The sequence below is a fragment of the Hemitrygon akajei genome, unplaced genomic scaffold (assembly GCF_048418815.1).
Source record: "Hemitrygon akajei unplaced genomic scaffold, sHemAka1.3 Scf000054, whole genome shotgun sequence".
Classification (NCBI taxonomy): Eukaryota; Metazoa; Chordata; class Chondrichthyes; order Myliobatiformes; family Dasyatidae; genus Hemitrygon; species Hemitrygon akajei.
Window position 1 is genome coordinate 3131371 of NW_027331940.1, and position 25537 is coordinate 3156907.

At 48.0% G+C, this 25537-nt stretch overlaps 1 protein-coding gene across 1 annotated transcript in view; it reads left to right on the top strand.

The window, feature by feature from the left end:
• Nucleotides 1-16517, top strand: part of LOC140721378 (NACHT, LRR and PYD domains-containing protein 3-like) — a 55375-nt gene extending 38858 nt beyond the window's left edge. Inside the window, exons 4-10 of the mRNA XM_073036222.1 lie at nt 1676-1847; nt 1946-2011; nt 10919-12671; nt 13324-13410; nt 13564-13734; nt 13890-14057; nt 14222-16517. Of these exons, the coding sequence (XP_072892323.1) occupies nt 1676-1847; nt 1946-2011; nt 10919-12671; nt 13324-13410; nt 13564-13734; nt 13890-14057; nt 14222-14309 (2505 nt within the window). The 3' untranslated portion in view covers nt 14310-16517. The remainder of the gene's footprint in view (nt 1-1675; nt 1848-1945; nt 2012-10918; nt 12672-13323; nt 13411-13563; nt 13735-13889; nt 14058-14221) is intronic.
• The last annotated feature ends 9020 nt before the right edge of the window (nt 16518-25537 follow it).

The following is a 25537-nucleotide window of genomic DNA, read 5'->3' on the forward strand; positions in this document are numbered from 1 at the left end:
GTATGTAAGAAGCTGCAGCTAGATGACATTTCCTGAAGGTGCAGTTATCGAGAACACTGGAAGTCTCCCTGCCTTGCCACACCCCGTATGAAGAGCATTCCACTATCCTGCCTGGTATTCTCACTGTTCTATCTGTGAAAAATGAAGGGAAAATACTATCTAAATTCTACCTAAAGCCCCCGTCTCTCCTCACTGAACCCTCTCTGGAACAAAGCCTCAACTCCTCACTCTATTTCTGGCTCACTCACGTTATGTGTTTTTTTTTTTGTGTGCAATACTCTGCCAGAGCCTAGGTCCCACTTCATTCTCAACGCGCAGTTTTTTTTTTTTTACGAGGCCGAGTTGCGAGCTCTACGCGGATGGAAAGCGTGTCCGGGAGGGGCCCGACTGGATTCAAACTCACACTTTCTCTATATCTCTGGTCCTCAACTCCTGGCAACAATCTGTACTTTTTTTTCTGCATTCATTCAATCCTATTGATATCTTTCTGAGAGGTAGGTGCACACATTGCTTCAAATTCACCTCTGCGACATCAATTTCTACATAATATCCCAACTTCTGTATTCAATATTTTGACTTATGAAGGCCCATGTCCAAAAGGCTTTACAATGTCATCTACCTTTGACAACACTTTCAATAAATTTTGGATAAACTTTGCAGGACCTCATCACACTTCCTACTCCTGTCATTGGTACCAACGTGGACCACGTCCTGCTCATCCTGCCCTCAAGAAAGTTTCAGAACTGATACAAGATATCCTGACCTTGGCAAAACACCATCCAAAAATCTTGTCCTCGTAAATAGAGTCTCCAGTCTGTTCTCCTAACCATTGAATTCTCCCTGTCAGTGCATCTCACCACTTCTGATCGCTTCTGAGTCACAAAGCCAAACTCAAAGCCAGAGGCATAATTGCCGTGGCTTTCCTCTGCTAGGCCATACCCCAAAACAGAAAGTCGTATACCTGTTATAGAGGGGTTTCCTGCAGTGGCTGCCTGTTCCCTTCCCCCTGCTGATGCCACCCAGTTACCTGTGTCCTGCACTCCCTCGCTGTAAAGCCTGTCAGTCAAACCTCTCAACCTCTTGAATTATCCTGTGTTCATCCAGCTCCAGCTCCAATTCCTCAGCACAGTCTGTCAGTCAATCTCTCAACCTCCTGAGTGATCCTGGGTTCATCCAGCTCCAGCTCCAATTCCTTAGCACAGTCTGTAACAAGCTGCAGTGGATGCAATTCCTGATGGTGTAGTTATCGGGGACACTGGAGGTCCCCCTGACTTTCTACACCCCGTATGAAGAGCATTCCACTATCTGCCTGATATTCTCACTGTTCTAACCATTAAAAGGAAGGGGAAATATTATCTAAAATCTACCTAAAGCCTCCGCCTCTCCTCACTGAACCCTCTCTAACATAAAGCTTCAACTCCCCACTCTATTTCTGGATCACTCGCTATGTGTATTCCGCTTAAAACTTGCCAAGTGTATGATTCCCTGCAATCTGTGGCATTTAGAAGGTCATGACTGACTCCGCTCACTTCTTTTAACATCTTTCCCCAACTATGACTACTTCAATGGCTGTGGGTGATCTCTGGCGAGCTGAATGTGCTGGGTCAGTCCATGCTCAGAGTAGATTTGTATCCATCCCTCCGCTCCTCAATATATTCCCCATTGTTCATTACAGACCGTGACTGAGCTCGCAGAGAAGGGAAACCGAGCGGGCGCTTCCAAACTCCTCCTGGATCTGGTGATGGAGAAGGGCTCCGGGGCCCAGAGGGTGATGTGGGAATCCTTTGTGAAACTACATCACCATTCACCGAAGCTGAGCAGAATACTGAAGGAAATACAGGAACGTGGTACGGTGAACAATACACTCTGTGTTACAGATGTAAATGCTGATGAACTTACGGTATTACAGAGAACAGACTTCATGAAGGTTAATCTGTTTAAACAGGTGAAGCCCAGTTCGCCTGCATGGACACTGAGCGGGGTTTATCTGAAGTGCCCACTGACCTGAAAGGTAAGCGATGGATCGGTAATCTCAATATCTTTATTTCACTCTGAGAGTCTGAATATCTGTCTTTAGAGGTCTGTTTAGAGACTGTCAGAGTCTGGAAGACAGTTTTTGTTGCTGTGCCTGGACGACAGGAAGCCATTTGCATTTGTTACAACACCTGGCACCTTCCGGGTCTCGGGCTGTACACCCAGAGCTCTCTATGAGTTTGATAAATAGACATTCCCGTCGGTAAGAGAGGAAGCCTCAGTGTTCCCCTTTGTGTAGGGCCGAATATTTGGAGATTTGACAAAACTGAAGCCAAACCATTCCAATTGGAACATCCAGCTCCATCAAGGGAAATATCACACCTCTGATCCAAAGTGGGGCCGAGATTTGTTGTTATTCCTCCATAAGACCACAAGACATGGGAGCAGAATTAGACCATTCAGCTCATCAGTCTGCTCCGCCATCCATCATGGCTGATCCCAGATCCCACTCAGCCCCATACACCTGCCTTCTCACCATATCCTTTGATGTCCTGACCGATCTGGGACTTCTGCCTTAAATATTCTGCTTTAAATATCCCCATGGACTTGGCTTCCACTGCAGTCTGTGGCAGAGCCTTCCAGAGATTCACTAATCTGTGGCTCAAAGTATCCTCCTTACCTGTTCTAAAGGATTACCCCTGAATTTTTAGGCTGTGGCCCCTAGTTCTGGATACACTCACCACAGGAATCATCCATTCCACATCCAACCTATCTGCTCCTTTCAACATTCGGTAGGTTTCAAAGAGATTCCCTCGCATTCCTCAAAATTCCAGTGAGTACAGGCTCAAAGTTGCCGAAACGTACCTCATATGTTAAGCCCTTCATTCCCGGAATCATCCTCTTGAATCTCCTTTGGGCTATCTCTAATGACAACTCATCTTTTCAGAGGTATGGGGCGCAAAGCTGTTGACAACACTCCTGTAGTGCAGCCTGACTACAGTCTTGCAAAGGCTCAGCATTTATATTCGATTCTCTTTTAAATAAATGACAACATTGTATTTGCCGCCTCTATCACAGACTCGACCTTCAAATTAATCTTCTGGAAGTCTTGCTTGAGACTCCAAAGTCCCTCTGCACCTCTGATGCTTGGACCGTATTCCCGTTTAGATAATAGTCTGCTCCTTTTACCAAAATGAATTATCATACATTTCCAGCACTGTATTCTATCTGCCTCTTTTTTTGCCCATTTTCCCAATTTGTCTCAGTCCTGTTGCAATCACACTACCTACCCCTGCACCTATCTTTGTCTCATCCACAAACTTTGCCACAAATACATTCATTGCATCATGTAAATCATTGACAAACAATCTGAAAGTCAGTGATCCCAATACAGATCCCTGCGGAACACCACCAGTCACTGGCAGCCAATCAGAAAAGGCCACTTTTATTCCCACTCGCTGCCTGCTGCCTGTCAGCCATTCCACTACATATGCCAGTATCTTTCCTGTGACGCCATAGATTTTTATCCGGTTAAGCAGACTCATGTGCAGTACCTTATCAAATGCCTTCTGAAAATCCAAGTAAATAGCATCCACTGTCGCTCCTTTGTCCACCCTGCTTCTTACTTCCATGATGAATTCTAACAGAAACCATGCTAATTTATTTAGTCATTTGTCTCCAAGTACCTCGAAACTTCAACCTTAATAAGAGACTCCAACTCACTCCCAATCGTTGAGGTTTGGCTAACTGGCCTATACTTTCCTTTCTTTAGCCTTCCTCCCTTCCTAAAGAGTGGAGTGACAATTGCAATCTTCCAGTCCTCCGGGACCATGCCAGAATCCAGTGATTCTTCAATGATCATAACCAATGATCATTTGTCATTTCTTCAGCAGCCACTCTCAGGACTATCAGTCTATCTCGTTCAGGTGACTTTGCACCCAAAGAGCTTTGAGTATGCCGAGAACTTTTTCTTTTGAGATAACAAAGGCACTCACTCATACTGCCTGTCACTCGCAGACCACTGCATGCTAGCGCCTTCCACAGTGAAGATATATGCAAAGTACACATTACGTTACAATGCCATTTATTTTTCCACTATTACTATCTCACCAACATCATTTTCCAGTGTTTCAGTATCAACTCTCACCTCCCTTTTACTCTTCACATAACTGAAAAACATGTTTAATATCCGGATTTATATTATTGGCTTTTCTGCCCTCATATTTCATCTTTTTCCCTTCTGGCTTTTCTAGTTGCCTTTTGTAGGATTTTTAATAGTTTTCTATTCATCCAACTTTCGCTCACTTTTGTTTATCTTTTAAGCCCTTTCCTTGGCTTTTATGCAGTCCTTAACTTCCTTTGTCACCCATGGTTGCCTTCATGTGCCACTTGATAACTTCTTCCGTGGGCCATACCTATCCTGCAACTTGTGACCTATTCCCGGAAGCTTCAGCCATCTCTGCTCTGCTGATACCTCCACCAGTATCTTTCTCAAATCCAGCTAGTTAAGCTTCCCTCTCTTGCCTCTGTAATTCGATTTATTCCATTGGGATATTGATACTGTAAGTTATGCTTCTCCCTCTCAAACTGCAATCTGAAATCACTCATATTATGATCACTACCCCTTAAGTGTTCTTTTAACCATATAACCATATAAACATATAACAATTACAGCACGGGAACAGGCCATCTTAGCCCTTCTTGTCCATGCCGAACGCTTACTCTCACTTAGTGCTACTGACCCGCACTCAGCCCATAACCCTCCATTCCTTTCCTGTCCATATACCCATCCAATTTTACTTTAAATGACAATACCGAACCTGCCTCTACCACTTCTACTGGAAGCTCATTCCACACAGCTACCACTATTTGTAAAGAAATTACCCCTCATATTACCCTTAAACGTTTGTCCCCTAACTCTCAAATCATGTCCTCTTGTTTGAATCTCCCCTATTCTCAATGGAAAAAGCCTATCCACGTCAACTCTATCCCCCTCATAATTTTAAATACCTCTATCAAGTCCCCCCTCAACCCTCTATGCTCCAAAGAATAAAGACCTAACTTGTTCAATCTTTCCCTGTAACTTAGGTGCTGAAACCCAGGTAATATTCTAGTAAATATTCTCTGTACTCTCTCTATTTTGTTGACATCTTTCCTATAATTCGGTGACCAGAACTGTACACAATACTCCAAATTCGGCCTTACCAATACCTTGTACAATTTTAACATGCCATCCCAACTCCTATACTCAATGCTCTGATTTATAAAGGCCAACATAACAAAAGCTTTCTTCACCACCCTATCCACATGAGATTCCACCTTCAGGGAACTATTATTCCTAGATCACTCAATTCTAATGCATTTGTCAATGCCCTACCATTTACCATGTTTGTCCTATTTTGATTAGTCCTACCAAAATGTAGCACCTCACACTTATCAGCATTAAACTACATCTGCCATCTTTCAGACCACTCTTCAAACTGGCCTAAATCTATCTGCAAACTTTGAAAACCTACTTCATTATCCATAACGCCACCTCCCTTAGTATCATCTGCATACTTACTAATCCAATTTACCACCTCATCATCCAGATCATTACTGTATATGACAAACAACATTGGACCCAGTACAGATCCCTGAGGCACACCACTAGCCACCAGCCTCCAACCTGACAAACAGTTATCCACCACTACACTCTGGCATCTCCCATCCAGCCACTGTCGAATCCATTTTACCACTTCAATATTAATACCTAATGATTGAACCTTCCTAACTATCCTTCTGTGCGGAACCTTGTCAAAGGCCTTACTGAAGTCCATATAGACAACATCCACTGCTTTACCCTTGTCAACTTTCCTCGTAACCTCTTCAAATAATCCAATAAGATTTGTCAAACATGACCTTCCACGCACAAATCCATGCTGACTGTTCCTAATCAGACCCTGTCTATCTAGATAATTATATATACCATCTCTAAGAACACTTTCCATTAATTTACCCACCACAGATGTCAAACTGACAGGCCTATAATTGCTAGTTTTACTCTTAGAACCCTTTTTAAACAATGGAACCACATGAGCAATACGCCAATCCTCCGACACCATCCCCGTTTCTAATGACATTTGAAATATTCCTGTCAGCGCCCCTGCTATTTCTACACTAACCTCCCTCAAGGTCCTAGGGAATATCCTGTCAGGACCCGGAGATTTATCCACTTTTATATTCCTTAAAAGCACCAGTACTTCCTCCTCTTTAATCGTCATAGTTTCCATAACTTCCCTACTTGTTTCCCTTACCTTACACAATTCAATATCCTTCTCCTTAGTGAATACTGAAGAAAAGAAATTGTTGAAAATCTCCCCCATCTCTTTCGCCTCCATACATAGCTGTCCACTCTGATTCTCTAAGGGACCAATTTTATCCCTCACTATCCTTTTGCTATTAATATTACCCTTCGGATTTATTTTCACCTTACTTGCCAAAACAACCTCGTATCGTCTTTTAGCTTTTCTAATTTCTTTCTGAAGATTCTTCTTACATAGAACATAGAACAGTACAGCACATTACAGACCCTTCGGCCCACAATGTTGTGCCGACCACCAAACCCTGCCTCCCAAATAATCCCCCACCTTAAATTCCTCCATATACCTGTCTAGTAGTCTCTTAAACTTCACCACTGTATCTGCCTCCACCACTGACTCAGGCAGTGCATTCCACACACCAACCACTCTCTGAGTGAAAAGCCTTCCTCTAATATCCCCCTTGAACTTCCCTCCCCTTACCTTAAAGCCATGTCCTCTTATACTGAGTAGTGGTGCTCTGGGGAAGAGGCGCTGGCTGTCCACTCTGTCTATTCCTCTTAATATTTTGTAACCTCTATCATGTCTCCTCTTATCCTCCTTCTCTCCAAAGGGTAAAGCCCTAGCTCCCTTAATCTCTGATCATAATCCATGCTCTCTAAAACAAGCAGCATCCTGGTAAATCTCCACTCTACCCTTTCCAATGCTTCCACATCCTTCCTATACTGAGGCGACCAGAACTGGACACAGTACTCCAAGTTTGGCCTAACTAGAGTTTTATAGAGGTGCATCATTACATCGCATCTCTTAAACTCTATCCCTCAACTTATGAAAGCTAATGGGGTGTTACATTCTTTATATACCTGGAGCACCTCATTTACTCCATGCTGCCTATATTTATTGTAGACATCTCTCTTTTTTCCTAACCAAGTTTCCAATATCCCTTGAAAACAATGCTGTCTCAAACTTTTCACCTTCCCTTTCAACCTAACAGGAACATAAAGATTCTGTACCCTCAAAATTTCACCTTTAAATGACCGCCATTACTCTATTACACCCTTCCCTTAAAAAATTGTCCCAATCCATTCCTTCTTAACCTTTCGCATCTCCTCAAAGTTAGCCTTTCTCCAATCAAAAATATCAACCCTGGGTACAGACGTATCCTTCTCCATAATTATATTGAAACTAATGGCATTGTGATCACTGGACCGAAAGAGCTCCCCAACAAATACCTCTGTCACCTGATCTATCTCATTCCCAAACAGAAGATCCAACACTGCCCCTTGTCTAGTTGGTACCTCTATGTTTCAAAAAACTATCCTGAACACATTTTAAAAACTCCAAACCATCCATTCCTTTCACAGAATAGGCTTTCCAGTCTATATGTAGAAAATTAAAATCTCCCACAATCACAACCTGTGCTTACTACAAATATCTGCTATATCCTTGCAAATTTGCTCCTCTAATTCTCGCTCCCCATTAGGTGGCCTATAATACACCCCTATAAGTGTTACTACACCTTTCCCATTCCTCAATTCCACCCACGTAGTCTACCTAGACAAGCCCTCTAATATATCCTGCCAGCGCACCACTGTAATATTTTCTCTGACAAACAACGCAACACCTCCCCCTCTTGTCCCTCCGATTCGATCACACCTGAAGCAATGAAATCCAGGAATATTTAGTTGCCAATCACACCCCTCCTGCAACCATGTTTCACTAATAGCTACAACATCATATTTCCAGGTATCAATCCATGCTCTAAGTTCATCCACCTTTCTTACAATGCTACTAGCATAAAAATAAATGCATTTAAGAAATTCTCCACCTCTTCCTCTCTGTTTATCGCTAACAGTACAAAGAACTTTACTCTCTTCATTTTCCTCCTTCTCCCATACATCTGTTCCTACACGCTGGTTCCCGTTCCCCCTCATATCTAGTTTAAATCCACTGGAACCTCTCTAGCAAACCTAGCTGCAAGAATATTTGTCCCCCTCCAGTTCAGATGTAAACTGTCCCGCCGGAACAGGTCCCACTTTCCCTGGAAAACTGCCCAATTATCTATAAATCTGAAGCCCTCCCTCCTGCACCATATCTTCAGCCACGTGTTGATCTGCACAATTACTATTTCTAAACCATCCTGCACGTGGCACTGGTACCAATCCTGAGATTGCTATCCTGGAAGTCTTGTCCTTTAACTTGGCACCTAGCTTCCTAAACTCACCTTTCAGGACCTCCTCATTCTTCCTCCCCACGTCATTGGTCCCTACATGGACCACGACATCCGGTTGCTCACCCTCCCTCTGGAGAATACTGAGAACTAGATCCAAGATATCGCGGACCGTGGCACCAGGGAGGCAACAGACCATCCGGGATTCTCGATCTCTTCTACAGAACTTCATATCTGTCCCCCTAACTATCGAATCCCCTATCACTACTGCTCTCCTCTTTTCCCTCCTTCCCTTCTGAGCTGAGGGTCCAGTCTCGGTGCCAGAGACCCAACCACTGCAACTTATCCCTGGTATGTAATCCCTACCAACAGTATTCAAAACGGTATACTTTTTGTTAATGGGAATGGCCACAGGTGTGCTCTTCCTGTCTATTCCCCTTCCCTCTCCTGACAGTCACCTAACTATCTGTCTCCTGATTCCTAGGGGTGAAAATCTCCTGAAACTCCTGTCTATTTCTGCCTTTGCCTCCCGAATGATCCGAAGTTCATCCAAAATTTTGCATTAAGCTCCCTCATAAGATCAGGGTTATTATACAGCACCCAATCAAAGTTACCAATTCCCTCAAGCATAGTAGTCTCAAGTGTAACTCATAGGCATTCAATAAATTCCCTCTCTTGCGATCCGACTCCTGAAGTTTGTTTGATTTTCTTATTCCCCGTGCATAGTGAAGTCCCCCATTACAATTGCGTCATTACCTTTTCCAGCTCCCTTTGCAATCTCAACCCCACACCTTCGCTACTGCTTTAAGGCCAATAGAGGATTCCCACAAAACCTTTGCTACTATTTGCAGGCCAATGTAGGGTTTCCATAAAGCTTTTTTCTAACCCTTGCAGTTTAGTATCTCTACCCACAAAAATTCAACATTCTCCGACCCTAAATCAACTCTTTCTAAAGATGTGATTCCATTTTGAACCAACACAGCCATGCCAACACTGCCTATGCCTTCCTGCCTGTCATTTTGATAAGATGTATATCCTTTAATGTTAAGCTCTCAACTATGGTCTTCTTTCAGCCATGACTCAGTGACGCCCATAACATCATACTGACCAATCTCTGATTGCGCCAAGAATTTGTCCACCTTATTCCAAATGCTGTGCGCATTTAAATACAATGCATTCACTCCTGCCTCTGCGCCCTTTTGAAAGTTGTCTATGTGGTACAATTTAACACTTTGCTCTATCTGTATTTGGACCGAATCATTGGCTCGTCCTTTCTTACATTCACATTACACCCATCAACTACATGTAAACCTGTTGGTTCATCCACAGCTCTATCATCCTAGTTCCAATCCCGCTGCTATTTTAGGTTAAAACAGCTCCAGTAAATCTGCCTGTAAGAATATTGGTCCTCATCGGATGCACGTGGAACCTCTCCCTTTTGTACAGGTCCAACCTGCCCTGGGGATGGCCCCAATTACCCAGAAACCTGAATCATTGCCCCCGCTACAAATCTTCAACCACGCATTTCTCTGTCATCTCATTCTATACCTATTGCCACTGTCGTGTGGCACAGGCAGCAATCCTGAGATTACTCCTTTTGAGGTCCTGCTTCTTAGCTTCTTTCCTAACTTCCTGTGTTCTGTTTTACAGACTTCCTCCCTTTTCTCTTCCTATGTCATTGGTACCAACGTTTGCCACGATTTCTGGCTGCTTATCCTCTCTTCTCAGGATGTTGTGGACTCGTCCAGAAACATTTCGGATGATGGCACCTGGGAAACACCATCCGTGTTTCCTTTTTGTGTCCACAGAATCGCCTACTTTAGAGTCCTCTTGACTTTAGAGTTCCCTATCATCGCTGCCATCCTCTTCAACTTCCTACACTTCTGCGCATCATTGGGGAATTGCCTGGGTTCATGTAGCAGCTCCTCGGAGAATAAGAGACTGTAGACCAGTGCGGGATGTGTTACATCGTGACTGGATCAGACTGTAAAAGGAAACTGAAATTATGTTCCATTTCTGTGGCTCAGTACCTACAGCTTAATCCTCAAGGAGTGTCAAGAACATGGGGTCCATTGTGAGAGAAGTAAAAGTCAGTAGAGCCAGTAAATGCCCCCCTCACCCCCCACTGTTACCCTCTGCAGGGTTGCACAGTTCAGCAGAAGCTGAGCAGTGAAAGCAGTGAAACCACCCGCTCCACACAACACTCCCCTCTCCAGAATCACGTGTGCACTTGGTACTCGCTGGAACACCAGGGAATCTGCAAACTACCAACAGAGGGGAGAGTGGAGCCTTTAACAGTGGATCTGAGTCAGATCAGAAATATTTCTGGGCCATCATTCATTTTCAGACACTCTTTTCTCTGATCTCATGATTTCACCCAAACACTGTCTTTAACAAGTTTTTATTAAAGAAAATATGTTGTGTGCTCGATGTTCATCAGATCAGGCATTGACAACCTATTTCTATACATCCTAAGATGTTCAAAGGAAACACATGGATACTCTGTGGACACAGACTGAAAAACTGAGAGTGAACACAATCCAAATGAGGGAGAAGGTGAAGGTTTTCCAGCTGGTTGATCGATACGCTGAGCTCACGGTCATTTCTACTGTTCGAGATCAGCGACTGGTGGAACATGAGCTGCTGGCAAGAGGCAGAGACCATGAGGAGTGGAGAGAAAAACATCCTCACAGAGAGCTAGAAGAAGTCCGGATTGATCAGATATTCAAGAGAGGTTTTGTTCAAAAAGTTATAAGATCGATCTTTGGAAATAAATCCAGGAAGTCCGCAGCAGTGGCCGGAGTCGCGGGGATCGGGAAAACAACAATGGTACAAAAGATTGTTAATGATTGGGCAATGGGGAAGATATACCAGGAGTTCCAGTTTGTCTTCAGTTTCAAATTCCGGGATTTAAATGCCATTAACTGCAGAATAAACCTGAAAGAACTGATTCTGCATGAGTATCCCTATTTTGGGAATATCCTAGGAGAGATCTGGAAACACACAGAGGGATTGCTGTTCATATTCGATGGATTGGATGAATTCAAGGACAAAATCAATTTTGTTGATGATCGGAGAGACACAGAATCACAGTACACATGCACAGATCCTGAATTCAAGTGCAAGGTGTCTGACATTGTGTACAGTTTAATCCAGGGCAAGCTGCTCCCAGGGTGTTCGGTGCTGGTGACAACCCGAACCACGACGTTACATTTATTAGAAAAAGCAGACATTAGTGTCTGGGCTGAAATCATGGGATTTGTTGGTAAGGAACGGAAGGAATATTTCATCAGACATTTTGAAGATCAGACGGTGGCAGCTGCTGTTTTCAAATACGTGAAGGAGAACGGGATCCTGTACACCATGAGCTACAACCCCTCCTACTCCTGGATCCTCGCTCTGGCATTGGGCCCCTTCTTCTCACAAAGAGTCATGGACCCACAGCGAATTCCCAAGACCATCACCCAACTGTACTCCTACTATATTTACAACATCCTGAAAAACCACCGCAATGAGATTGAGAACCCTCGTGATGTGTTTCTCAGAGTTGGTCAGATGGCCTTCAGAGGAGTGTCCGAGAAGAAGATTGTGTTTACAAGTGGAGATTTGATCAGCTACAATCTGCAGCCTTCCCAGTTCCTGTCCGGGTTCCTGATGGAGATTTTGGAGAGAAATGATTGTGCCCGGAGCGTGGTGTACACATTCCCACACCTCACCGTCCAGGAGTTTGTAGCTGCAGTCGCACAATTCCTGAATCCACATCCCGGCGACATCCTGAAAATCCTCACTGAAGCCCACGACACAAGTGATGGGCGATTTGAGGTATTTCTCCGTTTTGTTGCTGGTCTCTCCTCCCCAATGACAGTTTGGGGCCTGGAGGAGTTTCTAGGTCCATTTCCACATGAAACAACCTGCCAGGTGATTGAATGGGTGAAGGAGGAGGTTAAATGCCAAAGTGGAAACAAGAGTGAAGCTGGTAAAAGGAGCCTCCTGAACACATTACACTACCTGTTTGAGTCTCAAAATCGTGGACTGGCTCAGGCCACACTGGGATCTGTGGAAACACTTTCATTCAGTGGAATGACACTGACCCCGATTGACTGCGCGGTCCTGTCTCATGCCATCGGACTCTGTGGTACAATAAAACACCTCGACCTGGAGAAATGCCACATTCAATGTGAAGGAATCCAGCGGCTGGGACCCGGGCTGCACAATTGCCAGGAGTTGAGGTAACTTGTTTTATCTTCCACTCTGAACTGTGAAACTGTTCAATTGTGTTGTTTCAATGTAAAGGGAATGGGGTAAAACTGTAGTAAATATGATTGTGAAGAATTGTGACAAATGCTATACCCATTCCTCCTGTGGGATCTCTCTTCCCAATCCCCCTTCCTTTTGAGGGATCACTCTTCCCTATCCACCTTCCTCAAGTGGGATATATCTTCCCAAATCACTTCCTCCTTTGGGGTCTTTTCCACATTACCCTTCCTCCTTCCGGGCCTGCCTTCCTATCCTTTCACATCAGGTGTGATCTCTTCCACCATCTCCCATCAACATTTCTCAATTCACAAATCTTCCTCACTGAGGAACTTTCTCCCATTCTTCAACTCTGCCCCTCCCAACCCTGTCACATCAGGAACAATTTTCTAACCAACGGAGAATGAGAAGGAATATGTGGAGTTTACAGGGTCACACCGACAGACTGAATAACTGACATTCGGTGAATCCCCTGGAACTGGGCAGTGAGGGACATTGGCAGTGATGGGAACTCCGATCAGTGACTTACTGAGGAGTTTAATGTTTCCTGAAATATCCGAGTGAGAGAAATTCCCTCAGACCCACGGTTTAAATCACTTTGTTCATCAATTTGTCTGTTTTTTTTAGACTTGGGGACAATGACTTGGGAGATTCAGGAGTGAAACTGGTGTCTGCGTCTCTGAGGAACCCGGAGTGTAAAATACAGACACTGGAGTAAGTACCAGACCGTGGGAGATTGTGTTTACAGTCACTGGGTGTCTGACACTGAACATTAATGTGATCAGTAATTGTGTTACTGATAAACACTGTGGATTTGTACCGTCTCCTGTCTCTCTGTGTCCTTCACCTTCACTCTGTCATCTCCAGGCTGTTCAATGTAGGTCTCACAGTTTCTGGTGCCAAGGATTTCGCCTCTGCTCTTAGTAAAAATCGATCACTGACAGTGCTGTGCCTGAGTGATAATACACTGGGAGATTCAGGAGTGAAACTGGTGTCTGCGGCTCTGAGGAAACCAGAGTGTAAAATACAGAAACTGGAGTAAGTACCAGACTGTGGGAGATTGTGTTTACAGTCACTGGGTGTCTGACACTGAACATTAATGTGTTCAGTAATTGTTTCACTGATAAACACTGGGGATTTGTACCGTCTCCTGTCTCTCTGTGTCCTTCACCCTCACTCTCTCTCATCTCCAGGCTGTTCGGTGTCGGTCTCACAGATTCTGGTGCAGAGGATCTCGTCTCCACTCTCAGTACTGACCCATCACTGACGGAGCTGAGTCTGGAATCAAACTTGCTCACAGACAGATCTGCCCCCGCTCTCGGCCGCCTCATACTGACCCTCCCGAGTCTGCAGTGGATTGGGTGAGTGTTTGTGTTAATGTTCAATGTGAAAAAATATCAGCGGATCCGCGGGTTTTCTGGTGATATTTGCCTGTGAGTGTTGTTGAAACATTAACCCCCGTCCCCTGTTACTGACACTGTTGAGTAACCTGTTTATTTCATCTTTATTCCTCCATCTGTTTCAGGCTGGGGAGGAATCGGTTCAGTGAGACCGGGAGGAAGGAACTGAGATCTCTGCAGGAACCCAGACCCGGACTAACAGTTAACATCTGAATGTGTGAACATCCCCACCTGCGGGATGGGGACATTTTGGCCAATTTCCTGCATTCCCCTTTAACGGCTGAGCTCCCCGGGTTTAATAACCGTTCTAATAGAACTGGCTCCAGTCTCGCTGTCTGTGACATCGGAAGCTTTCCTGCAGTGACGTCTTTCTGCCTTCTGCCTTCTTTCTGCTTCCATCGGATGTGTGTGTTCGCGACTCCCCACGTGAGACCTTGAGGAATTACACAGACAAGAGCATGTGGAATGGGGTATCCAGTGTCACCCTGGGTGGGATTATCCAGGCAGGATATAATGGTGTTAAATTGACAAATACCTCTGCAGTGAACCCGGCCACTGCCATGAAGTGTAATTTTATAATCATCGGTTCCCCGATGCAGAGTGACGGTGGAAATGGGACTGATTATTCAATCTGGCACTCGTTGTCACCAGTCAGTTAATTGTGAGTGAATCGGGAGCAGTTTATTTATTCCCACACTCAGTAGCTCACATATTGTTTAATTTGCATTTGTCATGATGAAGTCAATAAGTCACTGTAACTTCCCGTCTTGGTGTCGGACTTGAGTCTCATTAGAGGAGAAACAGTGACCTGGGGTTACTGCTGCCCCCCCCCCCCCCCACCCTGCACCCGGTGAACTGCAATGATGGGTCTGAGCTCCTCACATTGGTACAGCAGCATCTCAGCTCCAGGCTGAGGGATGTCAGTCTGGTGGTGTCTGGTTCCTAGGATCTCTTCACTCCCCATTCCCATCCAGGCTGACCACCTCTCCCTCGCACCCCAGATACGCGCACTCTCTTGACCCCCACCTTCTTGCGTGCTCTCCTTGTACTCACAGAAAAAAAATGACACAGGAGATTGAAAGGTTATATACTGTATAATATCAGACCCGCGTTCACCAAGGTCACGAACAAGAGGAGGGAACAGAAGTGATCAACACAGGCTGAAGCACCCTCTGCACAGATCCGACGCACAATCCTGGGGCCAGACACAGAATCAAGCTTCCTCTGCACAGTCCTAGCACACTCCCGGGTTCAAAAACAGAGTGAACCTCCATCTACACCATCCCAGACATTGCGAGAATCTCCCTCCAGGCTGGCCCATCCCAAAATTCCTGTGTCAGACTCAGAGTGAGGCTCCCTCCACACTGTCATATCATACACTCATAGGATCAGACACTAAGTGAAGTTCCCTCCACATTGTCCCATCACACACTCACAGGGTCAGACACTGAAGTCCCTTTATGAGGGAGTTCTTTCCATGCACCTTGGGGATCTGGGGTGGAGGCTACTACATAGAGCGGTGCACTGTAATAAGTTATTTAGAGTATACACGGGTCTGACAGTTGCATGTCACTTCTGCGTGCACCATATGTACATGGAGTGTGTGAGGCTGCAGCCGCTTTCTGCATATTTGCGTGGGCTGCTTCTCGCCCTTTGGTTGTACTTCAGCCTCACCCTATTTATAAATGGTCATCCAGTAAGGAGGGGGCATGGAGGGATGAGCATATCCTTGTCAGCTTGCTCCTGGGGCTGGCAGAATCAGCCATCCGAGGGTCTTGGAAATGGGTGGCTGGACGATCTGCCCGGGTAGACTGCCTGGCAATGTTTAGGGGGTATGTTCGTGCTCAGGAAAATATTGAAAAGGAACACGCGCAGACCACAGCGACCTTAGAGGCGTTACGGGATCATTGGGCCATTGATAGAGATGGAAACATTTTGGTTTAATGTGTATTGTCCATTTGTAGTGAAGTAGTTGTGTTCGTCACTGGTTTGTATATATAACACTGAAATTATAATAAAGATATTTTGTATATATATAAAAAAGGTCAGGCACAGGGGGTTCCCCAATGGAAGTCCCTTTATGAGGGAGTTCTTCCCATGTGCCTTGAAGATCTGGAATGGAGGGTGCTGCATAGAGCGGTGCCCTGCAATAAAATCTTTAGAATGTACACGGATCTTCCAGTCGCATGTCACTTCTGCAGGCAAGAGGAGACCGTGTACCACATGTACATGGACTGTGTGAGGCCGCAGCCCCTTGTTTGCGTATGTTCATGGGCGTTCCGACACTGGGCTCCATGGGGATTTAGTGTCATCATTGACAGAGATGGAAACATTTTAGCTTAAGGTCATTTGTCTATTTGTAGTGTAGTAATTGTGTTAGTCACTGGTCTGTATATATTGTAGCACTGATTTTGTAATAAAGATATTTTGCAAAAGAAAGTGGGTCAGAAACAGCGTGAAGCTCCGTCCCAACAGTGCCATTACAAACTCCCGTGGTCAGACACAGGGAGAATCTCCCTCTGCACCAACCAGTCTCACACAACAGTGGAACGACACATAGAAACATAGAAAGCCTACAGCACAATACAGGCCCTTCGGCCCACAGAGCTGTGCTGAACATGTCCCTTCTTTAGAAATTACTTGGCTTACCTATAGCTCTCTATTTTACTAAGCTGCATGGACTATCTAAACGTCTCTTAAAAGACCCTAACGTATCCTCCCCCAACAGTGTCGCCGGCAGCCCATTCCAAGCACTCCACACTCTCTGTGTAAAAACACTTATACCCGACAACTCCTCAGTACCTACTCCCCATCACCTTAAACCTGTGTCATCTTGTGGCAACCAGTTCAGCCCTGAGAAATAGCCTCTGACTATCCACATGATCAGTGCCTCCCATCATTTTATATAGCTCTATCTGGTCACCTCTCATCCTCTGTCGCTCCAATGAGAAAAGGCCGATACACTCAACCTATACTCATAAGGCACATTCCCCAATCCCGGCAACATCTTTGTAAATCTCCTCAGCATCCTTTCTATGGCTTCCACATCCTGCCCGTAGTGAGATGACCAGAACTGAGCACAGTACTCCAAGTGGGGTCTGACTGGGGTCCGACATAGCTGCATCATTACCTATCGGCTCCTAAATTCAGTTCCACAATTGATGAAGGGCAATGCACCGTATGCCTTCTTAACCACAGAGTCAACCTGCGCAGCTGCTTTGAGCGTCCCAAGGACTCAAAACCCAAGATCCCTCTGATCCTCCACACTGCAAAAAGTCTTACCATTAATACTATATTCTACCATCATATTTGACCTACCAAAATGAATCACTTCACAGTTATCTGTGTTGAACTCTATCTGTCACTTCTCAGCCCAGTTTTGTATCTCATCAATGTCCTGCTGTAACCTTTGACAGCCCTCCACTCTATCCACAACAGCATCAACCTTTGTGTCATCAGCAAACTTATTAACCCATCCCTCCACATCCTTATCCAGGTCTCTTATAAAAATCGCGAAGGGTCCCAGTACAGATCCTTGAGGCATTCCACTGGTGACCAACCTCCATGCAGAATATGACCCATCTACAACCACTCTGCCTTCTGTGATCAAGCCAGTTCTGGATCCACAAAGCAATGTCCTGTTGGATCCCATGCCTCCTTACTATCTCAATAAGCCTTCCATGGTGTACCTTATCAAATGCCTTGCAGAAATCCATATACACAACATCTACTGCTCTTTCTTCATCAATGTGTTTAGTCACTTCCTTAAAGATTTCAATCAGGCTTGTATGCCACGATCTGCCTTTGACAAATCCATGCTGACTACTACTAATCATATTGTACCTCTGCAAATGTTCATAAATTCTGCCTCTCAGGATTTTCTCCATCAACTAACCAACCACTGAGGTAAGACTTACTGGTCTATAATTTCCTGGGCTGTCTCTACTCCCTTTCTTGAATAAAGGAACAACATCCCCAACACTCCAATCTTCCGGAACGTTTACTGTCCCCATTGATGATGTAAATATCATTGCCAGAGGCTCAGTAATTTCCTCCCTTGCCTCCCAAAGTAGCCTGGGGTACATCCTATCTGGTCCCGGCGACTTACCTAACTTGATGCTTTCCAAAAGATCTAGCAAATGCACTTTCTTAAAATCTACATGTTCAAGCTTTTCGGTCTGCTGCAAGTCATCACTACAATCACCAAGATCCTTATCCATAATGAATTCTGAAGTAAAGTATTCATTAAGTACCTCTACTATTTCCTCCGGTTCCATACACACTTTCCCACTGTCACACTTGATAGGTCCTACTCTTCCACATCTTATCCTCTTGGTCTTCACACACTTGTAGAATGCCTTGGGGTTTTCCTCAATCCTGCCCGCCAAGGCCTTCTCATGGCCCCTTCTGGCTCTCCTAACTTCCTTCTTAAGCTCATTCCTATGAGCCTTATAATCTTCTGGATCTCTAATATTACTTATCTCTCTGAACCTTTTGTAAGCTTTTCTTTTCTTCTTGCCTATATTTATTACAGCCTTTGTACACCGCGGTTCCTGTAGCCTACCATAACTTCCCTGTCGTATTACGTAAGTCCCTCCACACCATCCCATAACACACACCGTGGTCAAATACATAGTGAAGCTCCCTGCGCAAAATTCCAGCACACATTACCAGGGCCAGAAACGGAGTGAAGCTCCCTCCGCACTATCCTGTCACACAATCTCCACACCGCCAGATCACACTCACCAAGGGTCAGATACAGAGTGAGGCTCCCTGCACACCGTCCCATCACGCACTCCCGGGGTCAGACACAATCTTAAGATCCCCCACACCTTCCAATCACTCATTCCCCGGGTCTAACACACGTTCAGCTCCACCCGATAAGTCCCATCACTCACTTCCAGGGTCAGAGACAGGGTGAAACTTCTTTCACATCAACCAACCACACACTGCTGGAATCAGACACAGAGAGAACCTCCCACCATACCGTCCGGTCACACTGCGAGTTGGACAAAGGGTGAAGCTCCGTCCACTCTCATCCATCAGACAGAGGGAGGAGCCTCCTCCACAACGTCCCATCACACATTCGCCGGATGAGACAAGGTTTGAAACTGCGTCTGCAACGTCCCATCACACACTCCCCAGTCAGTTACAGAGTGAAGCTCCCGCTGTACAATCCCATCACACATTATCAGGGTCAGACACCGCCTGAAGTCGATCCGAATCTTCTTAACGCACACTCCCCGGAAGTGACGAAGGGTGAACTTCCCTCCACATTGTCCCATCACACACTCCAGGTGTCAGACACAGAGTGAAGCTCCCTGCACATCGTCCCAACACACACTCCCGGGATCAGACACAGAGTGAAGCTGTTCTGAATGAACTGGAAGAAATCGAGAAAAACTGCTGTATTAAGGTCGTGAGTTACTTGGAGTTGCTTTGAAACGTCATTGCCGGCTGCGAACTGCGTAGCACACTACTGTGGCCACTGGCAACTCGCGGGTCTCTCCAAAAACTGGAGACATACGCCGTTGTTCCCCCATTGACATCGGGACAACCTCAATCCACCTTTACCGTCGTGACTCACGTTCGGTGTAGGAGCCAAAGCATCGTTTGAGACGTCTCGACCTCTCACGGCCTGGAAGTTCTGCAGGACTAACGGAGCCTTTCCTGGCGTTGGAATTTCTGGCGCTGGGCCAGCAAGGTACTGTCGAGTACAAACTTTTCCGGCCAGTTACTCAGCTCGCTCCAGGACATTATAAGCAGCACCACAACCGTATCATTCTCGATTCGGACACAGAAGCGACATGCCGGACCATTCTCCAGAGAGTCCCAGGGCTTCGGGGAGTTATGCCAAGGCGGCTGCCTCTCCAGCCTCGGACAACGCCCTGTTTCGGTCGGTGAAAGTGGAACACGGGGTGCAATGTATTTTGAGAACTGGAACTAGCCTGGAAAAGCAGGCGGAGGTTATGGAGGACTTGTTGGGGAGAGATGGTGTTTTGGCCATTGAGAAAGAGTTCGGGAAGGCAGTGTTTCATTTGAGGAATGATGAGTTGGTGCATTGGGCCCTCAGCAGGGGGATCATGGTGGAGAACATCTTTTTACAGATGGAGCTGGTGACAGCTCCCACACAACACATCGTCCTCGGTCACGTAAAGCCTTTCATCCCCAACGAGGACCTGCTTCCCGCACTAGCCCGCTTGGGGCAAGTACGGTCAGAAATAACTGCCATCAGGCACAAATTCAGGAGACGCGCCCTCCGTACCGTAATCTCTTTCCGACGACAGGTATTCATGAAGCTGGAAAAGGAGGACGAAGTTGAGGGCCGGTTTACTGTCCGGCACGAGGGGGTAGATTATCAGGTGTATTGGAGTTCTGAGCGCCCACGGTGCCATGCGTGCGGGGAGGTGGGGCACTTTCGGAGGGATTGTCCGAACACCCGAAAACCCAGGGAGTCCACTTCGAGAACTAGTGCCCCAGCTACCTCTGCCCCTGATCCCATTCCTGCTCCTACACCTGTGCCGGTCCCTGCTCCTGCCCCTGACCCTGTTTCTAACTCTGTCCCTGTCCCTACGTCTGTACCAGTCTCTGCTCCTACCCCTGTGGTTCAGGCGAGTGTTCCTGAGGCTACGTGCAGGGAGGTTCAGGCGAGGGACGGGGTGGAGCCTGTGCGGGGAAGGAAAGTGAGGAAGAAATCCAAACACATGAAGAAGTCGGCCCCCGAGACCGCAGAGCTCACGTCCATTTGCCCTAACGTGGAGCGGGAGGCTCGGGGAAGTGCACAGTCGGATGGGGTGATGGAAGCGGAGAGTAACGCTCCATCGGTGAATCCCGTACCTGTGTGCTCCTCCGGCTTGAAGAGGAGAAGGGAATGTTCCCCCAAGAGGGCAGAGAGTGTAGATGAGGGGGAATCCCAGAAAGGGGTGGGAATCCGGGTGTAAGTTGTGTCTAACCCTGAATCCCCGGATGTAGCCACCAGTCCTGTGGTGGGTGGTGTGGTTGTGCAGGAAGCTAGTGCTGGGCCTGTTTGCACAACTAAAACAGACCTGGAGTCCTCCACCCAGGACTTAGCAGTATGCGCCTCCCTGGAGGCAAATGTATTAAGTAGGACAAGCGGAGAGGAGACCAAGCTCTCTCACTGTCAGTATCAGGCAGCCGGTGAATCCATTGGACCAGAGCTGCCTGGGTCCCCTTCATGCCTGTCTCCTGGGGAGGGTGATATACCCTGCATGCCGACCCCATCAACTAATGGCCTGCAGGGAGTCCCTGGGGACTTTCCCTCCATCGTCGCAACTGTGGATAAGACTGATGCGACGGTGGAGCGGGAGGGTATGAGGGAGGTACCCGCTGTGCAGTGTGTGTTACAGGGGCAGCCACCTTATACACCACATGAGGAGGAAGATGGGGGATCTGTCAGCAGTGAGGGGTTGGAGGGAGATTCTATTGATAGTGAGACAATGGACATCCTCACCTCTCCTGAAAAATCCCCATTGATACCTGTGGAGGAGATCAGAGAGTTTATTCACTCCTCCGTGGGTGCAAAGCATCGGCCTAAACTAGCCTCGCTTCGCTGGCCTAGCGTGCCGAGGCTGATGAAGTCCCTGCGAGTCATCCTCGGACGGAAGGGGAAGGGGAAGAAGAATGCTGTGTCAGGGAATGACAGACGGCAGCTGAAATCCTTCCTGGATGACCTGGTGAGGGACATCAGGGTTGAAAGCAGCCTCGCTCCTTCGGAAGATGGTGGGTCACAGGGTAGCGATGGTAGCAGTCGGGCTCGGAAAGCAAATAATGTTCTTGGTTTTCTTCGGGATAGTGCGGCTGAGGGCGCCACCGCTCTCAGTGGGAAGGGGACTTGTGCTGAGGCCTAGTGTGCTCCCGACATGAAACTTACCATAGCTAGTTTAAATGTATACGATAGCAGGGGCTGTCTGCGCAGATATAACAATCTCTCAGTCCTCAGGGATGGGAGATACGCGGTGAGTTTACTGCAGGAAACCCATACCACCCCGGAGGACGAGTCGGCTTGGCTCCTGGAGTGGCAGGGCGGGGTCTACATGTGTCACCTTAGCTCCAACTCTAGCGGGGTGACGATCCTGTTGGCCCCAGCCTTCCGGCCAGAAATCGTAAGGGTCAAAGATGCTGTGCCCGGCCGTCTGCTCCACCTGGCTGTGCGCCCCGATGGAGTACCGCTGCATTTTATCAACGTGTATGCTCCGAGGCGCGGGGTGATGCAGACGCGCCTATTCTGTCAGCTGTCCACCTTGCTGAGTTCCATCGATCCTGCGGACTGCGTCATCCTCGGGGGAGACTTCAACTGTACCCTCGAGGTGGAGGACCGCTCGGGCCTCCAACGCGACCCAGCATCGGCGAAAAAGTTAAAGGAACTAGTCGGCTCCTTTGACTTGGTGGACAGCTGGCGGAATCTTCACCCCGACTCTAGCGCCTTCTCCATAAGATCTAGAGTGGGGGGTTCCCGGATAGACCGCCTGTATATCTCTCGGGCTTATGTCTCCCGCGTGTCGACGTCCTCCATGCGGCCGGTGTCGTGCTCGGATCATCACCTTGTGTATGGAATTTACTCCTCTGCACCCTCGGGTGGGATCCAGGTATTGGCACTTTAACAACCGGCTGCTGGAGGACAGCCGATTCCGGGATTCATTCCGAGCGTTCTGGGCCACCTGGAGAGAGAGAGACGGAGAGATTTCAGCTCCCTACGGCTGTGGTGGGATGTGGGAGTACACTAGGGGGTCGACAAAGAGGCGGGGCTCTGAGATTGAGCGGCTTGAGGGAGCGTTGCTTGACCAAGAGTCCCGTCTTGGTCCGACCGGTGGAGACCATCAAATGTGGCAGGAATACCAGGAGAAGAAGGACGGACTCAGGCATCTGCAGCTTCAGCAGTGCCGGCGTGCATATGTGAGGTCGCGGATCCAAATGCTGCAAGATTTGGTCCGTGGCTCACCCTTCTTCTACTCGTTGGAGAAGTGGCGGGGAGTTCAAAAGCAGCTGGTGGAGCTACTGGCTGCTGATGGCTCCTCCATCACGGACCCCGACGAAATTATCAAAGAAGTCCGCACTTTCTATCGGTCCTTATTCTCACCAGATCCGTCAAATGCGGGGGTGTGCAGTGAGGTCTGGGAAGATTGAGCAAAGGTCAGCCCAGAGGATGCAACGCGTCTGGACGCTCCCCTGACTCGGGAGGACCTGTCTACTGCCCTTCAGCAACTCCGGAGGGGTAAGTCCCCTGGTTTAGATGGTCTGAGCGTAGAGTTCTATCAGGCTTTTTGGGATGTCCTTGGCGTCGATTACAGCCTTGTTCTAGGGGAGAGCCTAGCCACTGTGGAAATGCCCCTCTCATGGCGGAGAGCTGTTGTGGTCCTGCTGCCCAAGAAGGGAGACCTTCGCCTGCTAAAGAACTGGTGCCCGGTCTCCCTTTTGTGCGCGGACTACAAGATCTTCGCCCGGGCAATGGCCAACCGTCTTGCCTCAGTACTGAGACAGGTGATTCATCCTGACCAATCTTACACTGTCCCGGGCCGCTCCATCCAGGACAACGTCCACCTAGTACGGGACCTGATCCACCTGCAGCAGGAGACTGGGCCCCGGGCAGCGTTTCTCTCTCTCTTGACCAGGAGAAGGTGTTTGACCGGCTAGACCACAGTTTCCTGGTGGGCACTTTGCAGGCTTTGGGGCCCGATTTCGGCTCCTATACTCTGCCGCGGAGTGCCTTGTTAAGGTCAACGGATCACTGGCAGCGCCCATTCTCTTCAGGAGAGGAGTACGACAGGGATGCCCCATGTCCGGTCAATTGTACGCGATCCGTGTCGAGCCATTCCTGAGCCTCCTACGGCGAAGGCTGACAGGTCTGGTTCTGCGTGAACCGGACATGGAGGTCGTCCTGTCGGCCTACGCCGATGATGTACTCCTCATGATGACAGATCCCAATGACCTGCGGAGAATGCGCGAGTGCCAAGAAGTTTTCTAGGCAGCATCCTCCGCTAGGATCAACTGGGCGAAATGTTCCGGGCTCTTAGTGGGTCAGTGGCAGGTGGACTCCCTGCCGGAGGAGATGAGAGCTTTTGAGTGAAGCACTAGACGTCTCCTCTATCTGGGAGCCCACCTGAGTCCTTCTGGGGAGACCTGGCTGGCGAACTGGTAGGACCTGGAGGCGAAAGTCATGGCCCGGCTGGGGCGCTGGTCAGGCCTTCTCAGGGTACTTTCCTATCGAGGCAGGGTGGTGGTCATAAACCAGCTGGTGGCCTCCATGTTGTGGTATCGGATGGTCACCTTGACCCCTCCTGCCCCGTTTGTTGCGAGAATGCAGAGGAAGTTAGTGGACTTCTTCTGGGGCAACAGGAAACACTGGGTCTCTGCAGCGGTCTTGAGTCTCCCAGTGGGAGAGGGCGGACAGTCGCTGGTGTGCGTTCGGACGCGACTGGCGGCTCTCCGCCTCAGGACTCTGCAGAGATTCCTGGACGCCGAGCACCCTCCCAGGTGGCACGTGTTGGCGACTTTCTTCCTCCGGAGGGGCTGCTGTCTTCACGAAGACATGCAGCTACCACCGGCGGGCGTCAGCCGTACTGCTTTGCGGAGTCTGCCCGGCTTCTATCAGGACCTGCTGAGAGTCTGGAACATGGTCGCCTCAGGCCGGGAATCCCCTCCTCAGGCGGGGGGTGGGGTCCTGGCCGAACCTTGCCCTACCTCAGTGGATGTCGGTGCGGCGCAGGTGTGTGGACCGACTCAGGCCGAGCTGCTTGTAGGGCCCAGACCCCGCAATCTTCTCCGGGAGCCGTGTCCACACAACTTGAGCCGTCTCTCATCGATACCCACAGTCCCATTTAGGGATGCAAGTAAGAGTTATTTGTATGGGCTGCTGCTACACACCCTCCACTTCCTTGCCCTTGTCCACCGGCCCGACACGCCATGGCGGTCGGTCTTTCCACCCGGAGGTGAGGCGAGTCCCCACTGGAAGTCCCTTTATGAGGGGGTTCTTCCCATGCATCTGGGGGATCTCGGCTGGAGGGTGCTGCATAGAGCAGTGCCCTGCAAAAAGTATTTTAGTTTGTACATGGATCTCCCACCCGCATGCCACTTCTGCCGGCTGGCGGAGACCGTGTATCACATGTAAATGGAGTGTGCGAGGCTGCAGCCTCTTTTTGCGTATTTGCCTGGGCTGCTTCTCGCCTTCTGGCTGCACTTTAGCCCCACCCTATTTATATATGGTCATCCAGTAAGGAAGGGGGCATGGAGGGATGAGGATGTCCTAGTCAACTTGCTCCTCGGGCTGGCGAAATCCGCCATCGGAGGGTCTTGGAAACGGGTGGCGGGAGGATCTCCCCGGGCAGATTGCCAGGCAATGTTTAGAGGGTATGTTCGTGCCCGGGTAAATATTAAAAAAGAACACGCGCATTCCACGGCAACCTTAGAGGAGTTTCGAGACCGTT